Below are 14,082 nucleotides of genomic sequence, written 5' to 3' on the forward strand. Positions count from 1 at the left end.
AATAATAGTTATTTAGGAGCTGACTGACTGACTGATCTACAGGTAATAATAGTTATTTAGGAGCTGACTGACTGACTGATCTACAGGTAATAATAGTTATTTAGGAGCTGACTGACTGATCTACAGGTAATAATAGTTATTTAGGAGCTGACTGACTGATCTACAGGTAATAATAGTTATTTAGGAGCTGACTGACTGACTGATCTACAGGTAATAATTGTTATTTAGGAGCTGACTGGCTGACTGATCTACAGGTAATAATAGTTATTTAGGAGCTGACTGACTGACTGATCTACAGGTAATAATAGTTATTTAGGAGCTGACAGACTGACTGATCTACAGGTAATAATAGTTATTTAGGAGCTGACAGACTGACTGATCTACAGGTAATAATAGTTATTTAGGAGCTGACTGACTGACTGATCTACAGGTAATAATAGTTATTTAGGGGCTGACTGACTGACTGACTGATCTACAGGTAATAATAGTTATTTAGGAGCTGACTGACTGACTGATCTACAGGTAATAATAGTTATTTAGGAGCTGACTGACTGACTGATCTACAGGTAATAATAGTTATTTAGGAGCTGACTGACTGGACTGATCTACAGGTAATAATAGTTATTTAGGAGCTGACTGACTGACTGATCTACAGGTAATAATAGTTATTTAGGAGCTGACTGACTGACTGATCTACAGGTAATAATAGTTATTTAGGGGCTGACTGACTGACTGACTGATCTACAGGTAATAATAGTTATTTAGGAGCTGACTGACTGACTGATCTACAGGTAATAATAGTTATTTAGGAGCTGACTGACTGACTGATCTACAGGTAATAATAGTTATTTAGTAGCTGACTGACTGACTGATCTACAGGTAATAATAGTTATTTAGGAGCTGACTGACTGGCTGATCTACAGGTAATAATAGTTATTTAGGAGCTGACTGACTGACTGATCTACAGGTAATAATAGTTATTTAGGAGCTGACTGACTGACTGATCTACAGGTAATAATAGTTATTTAGGAGCTGACTGACTGATCTACAGGTAATAATAGTTATTTAGGAGCTGACTGACTGACTGATCTACAGGTAATAATAGTTATTTAGGAGCTGACTGACTGACTGATCTACAGGTAATAATAGTTATTTAGGAGCTGACTGACTGACTGATCTACAGGTAATAATAGTTATTTAGGAGCTGATTGACCGACTGATCTACAGGTAATAATAGTTATTTAGGAGCTGACTGACTGACTGATCTACAGGTAATAATAGTTATTTAGGAGCTGACTGACTGACTGACTGATCTACAGGTAATAATAGTTATTTAGGAGCTGACTGACTGACTGATCTACAGGTAATAATAGTTATTTAGGAGCTGACTGACTGACTGATCTACAGGTAATAATAGTTATTTAGGAGCTGACTGACTGACTGACTGATCTACAGGTAATAATAGTTATTTAGGAGCTGACTGACTGACTGACTGATCTACAGGTAATAATAGTTATTTAGGAGCTGACTGACTGACTGATCTACAGGTAATAATAGTTATTTAGGAGCTGACTGACTGACTGATCTACAGGTAATAATAGTTATTTAGGAGCTGACTGACTGACTGATCTACAGGTAATAATAGTTATTTAGGAGCTGACTGACTGACTGATCTACAGGTAATAATAGTTATTTAGGAGCTGGCTGACTGACTGATCTACAGGTAATAATAGTTATTTAGGGGCTGACTGACTGACTGACTGATCTACAGGTAATAATAGTTATTTAGGAGCTGACTGACTGACTGATCTACAGGTAATAATAGTTATTTAGGAGCTGACTGACTGACTGATCTACAGGTAATAATAGTTATTTAGTAGCTGACTGACTGGCTGATCTACAGGTAATAATAGTTATTTAGGAGCTGACTGACTGGCTGATCTACAGGTAATAATAGTTATTTAGGAGCTGACTGACTGACTGATCTACAGGTAATAATTGTTATTTAGGAGCTGACTGACTGACTGATCTACAGGTAATAATAGTTATTTAGGACTGACTGACTGACTGATCTACAGGTAATAATAGTTATTTAGGAGCTGACTGACTGACTGACTGATCTACAGGTAATAATAGTTATTTAGGAGCTGACTGACTGACTGACTGATCTACAGGTAATAATAGTTATTTAGGAGCTGACTGACTGATCTACAGGTAATAATAGTTATTTAGGAGCTGACTGACTGACTGATCTACAGGTAATAATAGTTATTTAGGAGCTGACTGACTGACTGATCTACAGGTAATAATAGTTATTTAGGAGCTGACTGACTGACTGATCTACAGGTAATAATAGTTATTTAGGAGCTGATTGACTGACTGATCTACAGGTAATAATAGTTATTTAGGAGCTGACTGACTGACTGATCTACAGGTAATAATAGTTATTTAGGAGCTGACTGACTGACTGACTGATCTACAGGTAATAATAGTTATTTAGGAGCTGACTGACTGACTGATCTACAGGTAATAATAGTTATTTAGGAGCTGACTGACTGACTGATCTACAGGTAATAATAGTTATTTAGGAGCTGACTGACTGACTGACTGATCTACAGGTAATAATAGTTATTTAGGAGCTGACTGACTGACTGACTGATCTACAGGTAATAATAGTTATTTAGGAGCTGACTGACTGACTGATCTACAGGTAATAATAGTTATTTAGGAGCTGACTGACTGACTGATCTACAGGTAATAATAGTTATTTAGGAGCTGACTGACTGACTGATCTACAGGTAATAATAGTTATTTAGGAGCTGGCTGACTGACTGATCTACAGGTAATAATAGTTATTTAGGGGCTGACTGACTGACTGACTGATCTACAGGTAATAATAGTTATTTAGGAGCTGACTGACTGACTGATCTACAGGTAATAATAGTTATTTAGGAGCTGACTGACTGACTGATCTACAGGTAATAATAGTTATTTAGTAGCTGACTGACTGGCTGATCTACAGGTAATAATAGTTATTTAGGAGCTGACTGACTGGCTGATCTACAGGTAATAATAGTTATTTAGGAGCTGACTGACTGACTGATCTACAGGTAATAATTGTTATTTAGGAGCTGACTGACTGACTGATCTACAGGTAATAATAGTTATTTAGGACTGACTGACTGACTGATCTACAGGTAATAATAGTTATTTAGGAGCTGACTGACTGACTGACTGATCTACAGGTAATAATAGTTATTTAGGAGCTGACTGACTGACTGACTGATCTACAGGTAATAATAGTTATTTAGGAGCTGACTGACTGATCTACAGGTAATAATAGTTATTTAGGAGCTGACTGACTGACTGATCTACAGGTAATAATAGTTATTTAGGAGCTGACTGACTGACTGATCTACAGGTAATAATAGTTATTTAGGAGCTGACTGACTGACTGATCTACAGGTAATAATAGTTATTTAGTAGCTGACTGACTGGCTGATCTACAGGTAATAATAGTTATTTAGGAGCTGACTGACTGGCTGATCTACAGGTAATAATAGTTATTTAGGAGCTGACTGACTGACTGATCTACAGGTAATAATAGTTATTTAGGACTGACTGACTGACTGATCTACAGGTAATAATAGTTATTTAGGAGCTGACTGACTGACTGACTGATCTACAGGTAATAATAGTTATTTAGGAGCTGACTGACTGACTGACTGATCTACAGGTAATAATAGTTATTTAGGAGCTGACTGACTGATCTACAGGTAATAATAGTTATTTAGGAGCTGACTGACTGACTGATCTACAGGTAATAATAGTTATTTAGGAGCTGACTGACTGACTGATCTACAGGTAATAATAGTTATTTAGGAGCTGACTGACTGACTGATCTACAGGTAATAATAGTTATTTAGGAGCTGATTGACCGACTGATCTACAGGTAATAATAGTTATTTAGGAGCTGACTGACTGACTGATCTACAGGTAATAATAGTTATTTAGGAGCTGACTGACTGACTGACTGATCTACAGGTAATAATAGTTATTTAGGAGCTGACTGACTGACTGATCTACAGGTAATAATAGTTATTTAGGAGCTGACTGACTGACTGATCTACAGGTAATAATAGTTATTTAGGAGCTGACTGACTGACTGACTGATCTACAGGTAATAATAGTTATTTAGGAGCTGACTGACTGACTGACTGATCTACAGGTAATAATAGTTATTTAGGAGCTGACTGACTGACTGACTGATCTACAGGTAATAATAGTTATTTAGGAGCTGACTGACTGACTGACTGATCTACAGGTAATAATAGTTATTTAGGAGCTGACTGACTGACTGACTGATCTACAGGTAATAATAGTTATTTAGGAGCTGACTGACTGACTGACTGATCTACAGGTAATAATAGTTATTTAGGAGCTGACTGACTGACTGATCTACAGGTAATAATAGTTATTTAGGAGCTGACTGACTGACTGATCTACAGGTAATAATAGTTATTTAGGAGCTGACTGACTGACTGACTGATCTACAGGTAATAATAGTTATTTAGGAGCTGACTGACTGACTGATCTACAGGTAATAATAGTTATTTAGGAGCTGACTGACTGACTGATCTACAGGTAATAATAGTTATTTAGGAGCTGACTGACTGACTGATCTACAGGTAATAATAGTTATTTAGGAGCTGACTGACTGACTGATCTACAGGTAATAATAGTTATTTAGGAGCTGACTGACTGACTGATCTACAGGTAATAATAGTTATTTAGGAGCTGACTGACTGACTGATCTACAGGTAATAATAGTTATTTAGGGGCTGACTGACTGACTGACTGATCTACAGGTAATAATAGTTATTTAGGAGCTGACTGACTGACTGATCTACAGGTAATAATAGTTATTTAGGAGCTGACTGACTGACTGATCTACAGGTAATAATAGTTATTTAGTAGCTGACTGACTGGCTGATCTACAGGTAATAATAGTTATTTAGGAGCTGACTGACTGACTGATCTACAGGTAATAATAGTTATTTAGGAGCTGACTGACTGACTGATCTACAGGTAATAATAGTTATTTAGGAGCTGACTGACTGACTGATCTACAGGTAATAATAGTTATTTAGGACTGACTGACTGACTGATCTACAGGTAATAATAGTTATTTAGGAGCTGACTGACTGACTGACTGATCTACAGGTAATAATAGTTATTTAGGAGCTGACTGACTGACTGACTGATCTACAGGTAATAATAGTTATTTAGGAGCTGACTGACTGATCTACAGGTAATAATAGTTATTTAGGAGCTGACTGACTGACTGATCTACAGGTAATAATAGTTATTTAGGAGCTGACTGACTGACTGATCTACAGGTAATAATAGTTATTTAGGAGCTGACTGACTGACTGATCTACAGGTAATAATAGTTATTTAGGAGCTGATTGACCGACTGATCTACAGGTAATAATAGTTATTTAGGAGCTGACTGACTGACTGATCTACAGGTAATAATAGTTATTTAGGAGCTGACTGACTGACTGACTGATCTACAGGTAATAATAGTTATTTAGGAGCTGACTGACTGACTGACTGATCTACAGGTAATAATAGTTATTTAGGAGCTGACTGACTGACTGACTGATCTACAGGTAATAATAGTTATTTAGGAGCTGACTGACTGACTGACTGATCTACAGGTAATAATAGTTATTTAGGAGCTGACTGACTGACTGACTGATCTACAGGTAATAATAGTTATTTAGGAGCTGACTGACTGACTGACTTATCTACAGGTAATAATAGTTATTTAGGAGCTGACTGACTGACTGATCTACAGGTAATAATAGTTATTTAGGAGCTGGCTGACTGACTGATCTACAGGTAATAATAGTTATTTAGGAGCTGACTGACTGACTGACTGATCTACAGGTAATAATAGTTATTTAGGAGCTGACTGACTGACTGATCTACAGGTAATAATAGTTATTTAGGAGCTGACTGACTGACTGACTGATCTACAGGTAATAATAGTTATTTAGGAGCTGACTGACTGACTGATCTACAGGTAATAATAGTTATTTAGGAGCTGACTGACTGACTGATCTACAGGTAATAATAGTTATTTAGGAGCTGACTGACTGACTGGTCTACAGGTAATAATAGTTATTTAGGAGCTGACTGACTGACTGATCTACAGGTAATAATAGTTATTTAGGAGCTGACTGACTGGCTGACTGATCTACAGGTAATAATAGTTATTTAGGAGTTGACTGACTGACTGATCTACAGGTAATAATAGTTATTTAGGAGCTGACTGACTGACTGATCTACAGGTAATAATAGTTATTTAGGAGCTGACTGACTGATCTACAGGTAATAATAGTTATTTAGGAGCTGACTGACTGACTGACTGATCTACAGGTAATAATAGTTATTTAGGAGCTGACTGACTGACTGATCTACAGGTAATAATAGTTATTTAGGAGCTGACTGACTGATCTACAGGTAATAATAGTTATTTAGGAGCTGACTGACTGACTGACTGATCTACAGGTAATAATAGTTATTTAGGAGCTGACTGACTGACTGACTGGTCTACAGGTAATAATAGTTATTTAGGAGCTGACTGACTGACTGATCTACAGGTAATAATAGTTATTTAGGAGCTGACTGACTGACTGATCTACAGGTAATAATAGTTATTTAGGAGCTGACTGACTGACTGGTCTACAGGTAATAATAGTTATTTAGGAGCTGACTGACTGACTGATCTACAGGTAATAATAGTTATTTAGGAGCTGACTGACTGACTGATCTACAGGTAATAATAGTTATTTAGGAGCTGACTGACTGACTGATCTACAGGTAATAATAGTTATTTAGGAGCTGACTGGCTGACTGATCTACAGGTAATAATAGTTATTTAGGAGCTGACTGACTGACTGATCTACAGGTAATAATAGTTATTTAGGAGCTGACTGACTGACTGATCTACAGGTAATAATAGTTATTTAGGAGCTGACTGACTGACTGATCTACAGGTAATAATAGTTATTTAGGAGCTGACTGACTGACTGATCTACAGGTAATAATAGTTATTTAGGAGCTGACTGACTGACTGATCTACAGGTAATAATAGTTATTTAGGAGCTGACTGACTGATCTACAGGTAATAATAGTTATTTAGGAGCTGACTGACTGGCTGATCTACAGGTAATAATAGTTATTTAGGAGCTGACTGACTGACTGATCTACAGGTAATAATAGTTATTTAGGAGCTGACTGACTGACTGATCTACAGGTAATAATAGTTATTTAGGAGCTGACTGACTGACTGATCTACAGGTAATAATAGTTATTTAGGAGCTGACTGACTGATCTACAGGTAATAATAGTTATTTAGGAGCTGACTGATCTACAGGTAATAATAGTTATTTAGGAGCTGACTGACTGACTGATCTACAGGTAATAATAGTTATTTAGGAGCTGACTGACTGATCTACAGGTAATAATAGTTATTTAGGAGCTGACTGACTGACTGATCTACAGGTAATAATAGTTATTTAGGAGCTGACTGACTGACTGATCTACAGGTAATAATAGTTATTTAGGAGCTGACTGACTGACTGATCTACAGGTAATAATAGTTATTTAGGAGCTGACTGACTGGCTGATCTACAGGTAATAATAGTTATTTAGGAGCTGACTGACTGACTGATCTACAGGTAATAATAGTTATTTAGGAGCTGACTGACTGACTGATCTACAGGTAATAATAGTTATTTAGGAGCTGACTGACTGACTGATCTACAGGTAATAATAGTTATTTAGGAGCTGACTGACTGATCTACAGGTAATAATAGTTATTTAGGAGCTGACTGATCTACAGGTAATAATAGTTATTTAGGAGCTGACTGACTGACTGATCTACAGGTAATAATAGTTATTTAGGAGCTGACTGACTGATCTACAGGTAATAATAGTTATTTAGGAGCTGACTGACTGACTGATCTACAGGTAATAATAGTTATTTAGGAGCTGACTGACTGACTGATCTACAGGTAATAATAGTTATTTAGGGGCTGACTGACTGACTGACTGATCTACAGGTAATAATAGTTATTTAGGAGCTGACTGACTGACTGATCTACAGGTAATAATAGTTATTTAGGAGCTGACTGACTGACTGATCTACAGGTAATAATAGTTATTTAGTAGCTGACTGACTGGCTGATCTACAGGTAATAATAGTTATTTAGGAGCTGACTGACTGACTGATCTACAGGTAATAATAGTTATTTAGGAGCTGACTGACTGACTGATCTACAGGTAATAATAGTTATTTAGGACTGACTGACTGATCTACAGGTAATAATAGTTATTTAGGAGCTGACTGACTGACTGACTGACTGTGTCCTAGTGCTCTGGGTTATTGGCTGTGGTGTGTGTTTTATATAACAGTGTGTTTGTGTCCTGGTGCTCTGGGTTATTGGATGTGGTGTGTGTTTTATATAACAGTGTGTTTGTGTCCTGTTGCTCTGGGTTATTGGATGTGGTGTGTATTTATATAACAGTGTGTTTGTGTCCTGGTGCTCTGGGTTATTGGATGTGGTGTGTGTTTTATATAACAGTGTGTTTGTGTCCTGGTGCTCTGGGTTATTGGATGTGGTGTGTGTTTTATATAACAGTGTGTTTGTGTCCTGTTGCTCTGGGTTATTGGATGTGGTGTGTATTTATATAACAGTGTGTTTGTGTCCTAGTGCTCTGGGTTATTGGCTGTGGTGTGTGTGTGTGTTTTATATAACAGTGTGTTTGTGTCCTGGTGCTCTGGGTTATTGGCTGTGGCGTGTGTGTGTGTGTTTTATATAACAGTGTGTTTGTGTCCTGGTGCTCTGGGTTATTGGATGTGGTGTGTATTTATATAACAGTGTGTTTGTGTCCTGGTGCTCTGGGTTATTGGCTGTGGTGTGTGTGTGTGTGTGTGTGTGTGTTTTATATAAGTGTGTTTGTGTCCTGGTGCTCTGGGTTATTGGATGTGTGTGTGTGTGTGTGTGTGTGTGTTTTATATAAGTGTGTTTGTGTCCTGGTGCTCTGGGTTATTGGATGTGGTGTGTGTGTGTGTTTATATAACAGTGTGTTTGTGTCTCCAGGTGCCATGTCATCTGGGCTGCGTCTGGAGGATTCTCCCTTCGGTCGCTATGACTTCCTGTCTGCTGGCTCCGCCCCCCTAAGCTCTCCCGGCCAATCAATGGGTTCGGTGGGCGACAGCTGGCCCCCTCGTGCCAAATCCCCCCATGGAAACACCAATGTTACCTGGCCCCCAGGTATGCACTCACACACACTCTCACACACACACTCTCACACTCACTCTCACACTCACTCACACACACACACTCTCACACACACACTCACACACACACACTCACACACACACTCTCACACACTCTCTCTCACACACTCTCACTCACACACACTCTCACTCACACACACTCTCACTCTCACACACTCTCTCACACACACACACACTCTCTCTCACACACACTCTCTCACACACACTCTGACTTCCTGTCTGCTGGCTCCGCCCCCCTAAGCTCTCCCGGCCAATCAATGGGTTCCGTGTGCGACAGCTGGCCCCCTCGTGCCAAATCCCCCCATGGAAACACACATGGAAACACACACACACTCTCACACACACTCTCACACACACTCACACACACACTCTCTCTCACACACACACTCTCTCTCACACACACACTCTCTCTCACACACACTCTCTCTCTCTCACACACACTCTCTCTCTCTCACACACACTCTCTCTCTCTCACACACACTCTCTCACACACACTCTCTCACTCTTCTCCATACTTCCTGTAAAACTCTCTCCAGACCCCCCCCCCTCACTCTCTATTCCTGTATAACTCTCTCTCCAGACCCCCCTCACTCTCTATTCCTGTATGTCCCTCCCCAGAGTTCCGGCCCGGGGAGCCATGGAAAGGTTACCCCAACATCGACCCTGAGACTGACCCTTTCGTGACCCCTGGTAGTGTCATCAACAACCTCTCCATCAACACCGTCCGCCACATAGACCACCTCAGAGACCTGACAGGTAACACACACCGTCCTCTATGTAGACCAGAGACCTGACAGGTAACACACTGTCCTCTATGTAGACCAGAGACCTGACAGGTAACACACTGTCCTCTATGTAGACCAGAGACCTGACGGGACACTGTCCTCTATGTAGACCAGAGACCTGACAGGACACACACTGTCCTCTATGTAGACCAGAGACCTGACAGGACACTGTCCTCTATGTAGACCAGAGACCTGACGGGACACCGTCCTCTATGTAGACCAGAGACCTGACGGGACACTGTCCTCTATGTAGACCAGAGACCTGACAGGACACTGTCCTCTATGTAGACCAGAGACCTGACGGGACACTGTCCTCTATGGAGACCAGAGACCTGACAGGTAACACACTGTCCTCTATGTAGACCAGAGACCTGACAGGTAACACACTGTCCTCTATGTAGACCAGAGACCTGACAGGACACTGTCCTCTATGTAGACCAGAGACCTGACAGGACACACACTGTCCTCTATGTAGACCAGAGACCTGACAGGACACACACTGTCCTCTATGTAGACCAGAGACCTGACAGGACACTGTCCTCTATGTAGACCATAGACCTGACAGGACACTGTCCTCTATGTAGACCAGAGATCTGACAGGACACTGTCCTCTATGTAGACCAGAGACCTGACGGGACACTGTCCTCTATGTAGACCAGAGACCTGACAGGACACTGTCCTCTATGTAGACCAGAGACCTGACGGGACACTGTCCTCTATGTAGACCAGAGACCTGACGGGACACTGTCCTCTATGTAGACCAGAGACCTGACAGGACACTGTCCTCTATGTAGACCAGAGACCTGACAGGTAACACACTGTCCTCTATGTAGACCAGAGACCTGACAGGACACTGTCCTCTATGTAGACCAGAGACCTGACAGGACACTGTCCTCTATGTAGACCAGAGACCTGACAGGTAACACACTGTCCTCTATGTAGACCAGAGACCTGACAGGTAACACACTGTCCTCTATGTAGACCAGAGACCTGACGGGACACCGTCCTCTATGTAGACCAGAGACCTGACGGGACACTGTCCTCTATGTAGACCAGAGACCTGACAGGACGCCGTCCTCTATGTAGACCAGAGACCTGACAGGTAACACACTGTCCTCTATGTAGACCAGAGACCTGACAGGTAACACACACTGTCCTCTATGTAGACCAGAGACCTGACAGGACACTGTCCTCTATGTAGACCAGAGACCTGACGGGACACTGTCCTCTATGTAGACCAGAGACCTGACAGGACACTGTCCTCTATGTAGACCAGAGACCTGACGGGACACTGTCCTCTATGTAGACCAGAGACCTGACGGGACACTGTCCTCTATGTAGACCAGAGACCTGACGGGACACTGTCCTCTATGTAGACCAGAGACCTGACAGGACACTGTCCTCTATGTAGACCAGAGACCTGACAGGACACTGTCCTCTATGTAGACCAGAGACCTGACAGGACACTGTCCTCTATGTAGACCAGAGACCTGACAGGACACTGTCCTCTATGTAGACCAGAGACCTGACAGGTAACACACTGTCCTCTATGTAGACCAGAGACCTGACAGGTAACACACTGTCCTCTATGTAGACCAGAGACCTGACAGGACACTGTCCTCTATGTAGACCAGAGACCTGACAGGTAACACACTGTCCTCTATGTAGACCAGAGACCTGACAGGTAACACACTGTCCTCTATGTAGACCAGAGACCTGACAGGACACTGTCCTCTATGTAGACCAGAGACCTGACAGGACACTGTCCTCTATGTAGACCAGAGACCTGACAGGACACTGTCCTCTATGTAGACCAGAGACCTGACGGGACACTGTCCTCTATGTAGACCAGAGACCTGACAGGACACTGTCCTCTATGTAGACCAGAGACCTGACAGGTAACACACTGTCCTCTATGTAGACCAGAGACCTGACAGGTAACACACTGTCCTCTATGTAGACCAGAGACCTGACAGGACACTGTCCTCTATGTAGACCAGAGACCTGACGGGACACTGTCCTCTATGTAGACCAGAGACCTGACAGGTAACACACCGTCCTCTATGTAGACCAGAGACCTGACAGGACACTGTCCTCTATGTAGACCAGAGACCTGACAGGTAACACACTGTCCTCTATGTAGACCAGAGACCTGACAGGACACTGTCCTCTATGTGGACCAGAGACCTGACAGGTAACACACTGTCCTCTATGTAGACCAGAGACCTGACAGGACACTGTCCTCTATGTAGACCAGAGACCTGACGGGACACTGTCCTCTATGTAGACCAGAGACCTGACAGGACACTGTCCTCTATGTAGACCAGAGACCTGACGGGACACCGTCCTCTATGTAGACCAGAGACCTGACAGGACACTGTCCTCTATGTAGACCAGAGACCTGACAGGACACTGTCCTCTATGTAGACCAGAGACCTGACAGGTAACACACTGTCCTCTATGTAGACCAGAGACCTGACAGGACACTGTCCTCTATGTAGACCAGAGACCTGACAGGACACTGTCCTCTATGTAGACCAGAGACCTGACAGGACACTGTCCTCTATGTAGACCAGAGACCTGACAGGTAACACACTGTCCTCTATGTAGACCAGAGACCTGACAGGACACTGTCCTCTATGTAGACCAGAGACCTGACAGGACACCGTCCTCTATGTAGACCAGAGACCTGACAGGACACTGTCCTCTATGTAGACCAGAGACCTGACAGGTAACACACTGTCCTCTATGTAGACCAGAGACCTGACAGGTAACACACTGTCCTCTATGTAGACCAGAGACCTGACAGGTAACACACTGTCCTCTATGTAGACCAGAGACCTGACAGGTAACACACTGTCCTCTATGTAGACCAGAGACCTGACGGGACACTGTCCTCTATGTAGACCAGAGACCTGACAGGACACTGTCCTCTATGTAGACCAGAGACCTGACAGGTAACACACTGTCCTCTATGTAGACCAGAGACCTGACGGGACACCGTCCTCTATGTAGACCAGAGACCTGACAGGACACTGTCCTCTATGTAGACCAGAGACCTGACAGGTAACACACTGTCCTCTATGTAGACCAGAGACCAGACAGGACACTGTCCTCTATGTAGACCAGAGACCAGACGGGACACCGTCCTCTATGTAGACCTGAGACCTGACAGGACACTGTCCTCTATGTAGACCAGAGACCTGACAGGTAACACACTGTCCTCTATGTAGACCAGAGACCTGACAGGTAACACACTGTCCTCTATGTAGACCAGAGACCTGACAGGTAACACACTGTCCTCTATGTAGACCAGAGACCTGACAGGTAACACACTGTCCTCTATGTAGACCAGAGACCTGACGGGACACTGTCCTCTATGTAGACCAGAGACCTGACAGGACACTGTCCTCTATGTAGACCAGAGACCTGACAGGTAACACACTGTCCTCTATGTAGACCAGAGACCTGACGGGACACCGTCCTCTATGTAGACCAGAGACCTGACAGGACACTGTCCTCTATGTAGACCAGAGACCTGACAGGTAACACACTGTCCTCTATGTAGACCAGAGACCAGACAGGACACTGTCCTCTATGTAGACCAGAGACCAGACGGGACACTGTCCTCTATGTAGACCTGAGACCTGACAGGACACTGTCCTCTATGTAGACCAGAGACCTGACAGGTAACACACTGTCCTCTATGTAGACCAGAGACCTGACAGGTAACACACTGTCCTCTATGTGGACCAGAGACCTGACAGGTAACACACCGTCCTCTATGTAGACCAGAGACCTGACAGGTAACACACTGTCCTCTATGTGGACCAGAGACCTGACAGGACACTGTCCTCTATGTAGACCAGAGACCTGACAGGACACTGTCCTCTATGTAGACCAGAGACCTGACAGGACACT

The 14,082-nt window shown here is 42.3% G+C and overlaps 1 protein-coding gene across 1 annotated transcript in view; it reads left to right on the forward strand.

Moving 5' to 3' along the window:
- The window catches only part of LOC135532598 (trinucleotide repeat-containing gene 6A protein-like), a gene marked incomplete at its 5' end in the record, with an annotated part of 41,948 nt that overhangs the window by 15,482 nt on the left and 12,384 nt on the right, over positions 1–14,082 (forward strand). The window contains 2 exons of the mRNA XM_064960074.1: positions 9,177–9,350; positions 9,995–10,132. Of these exons, the coding sequence (XP_064816146.1) occupies positions 9,177–9,350; positions 9,995–10,132 (312 nt within the window). The remainder of the gene's footprint in view (positions 1–9,176; positions 9,351–9,994; positions 10,133–14,082) is intronic.

The sequence above is a fragment of the Oncorhynchus masou genome, unplaced genomic scaffold, assembly GCF_036934945.1.
Source record: "Oncorhynchus masou masou isolate Uvic2021 unplaced genomic scaffold, UVic_Omas_1.1 unplaced_scaffold_1934, whole genome shotgun sequence".
Lineage (NCBI taxonomy): Eukaryota > Metazoa > Chordata > Actinopteri > Salmoniformes > Salmonidae > Oncorhynchus > Oncorhynchus masou.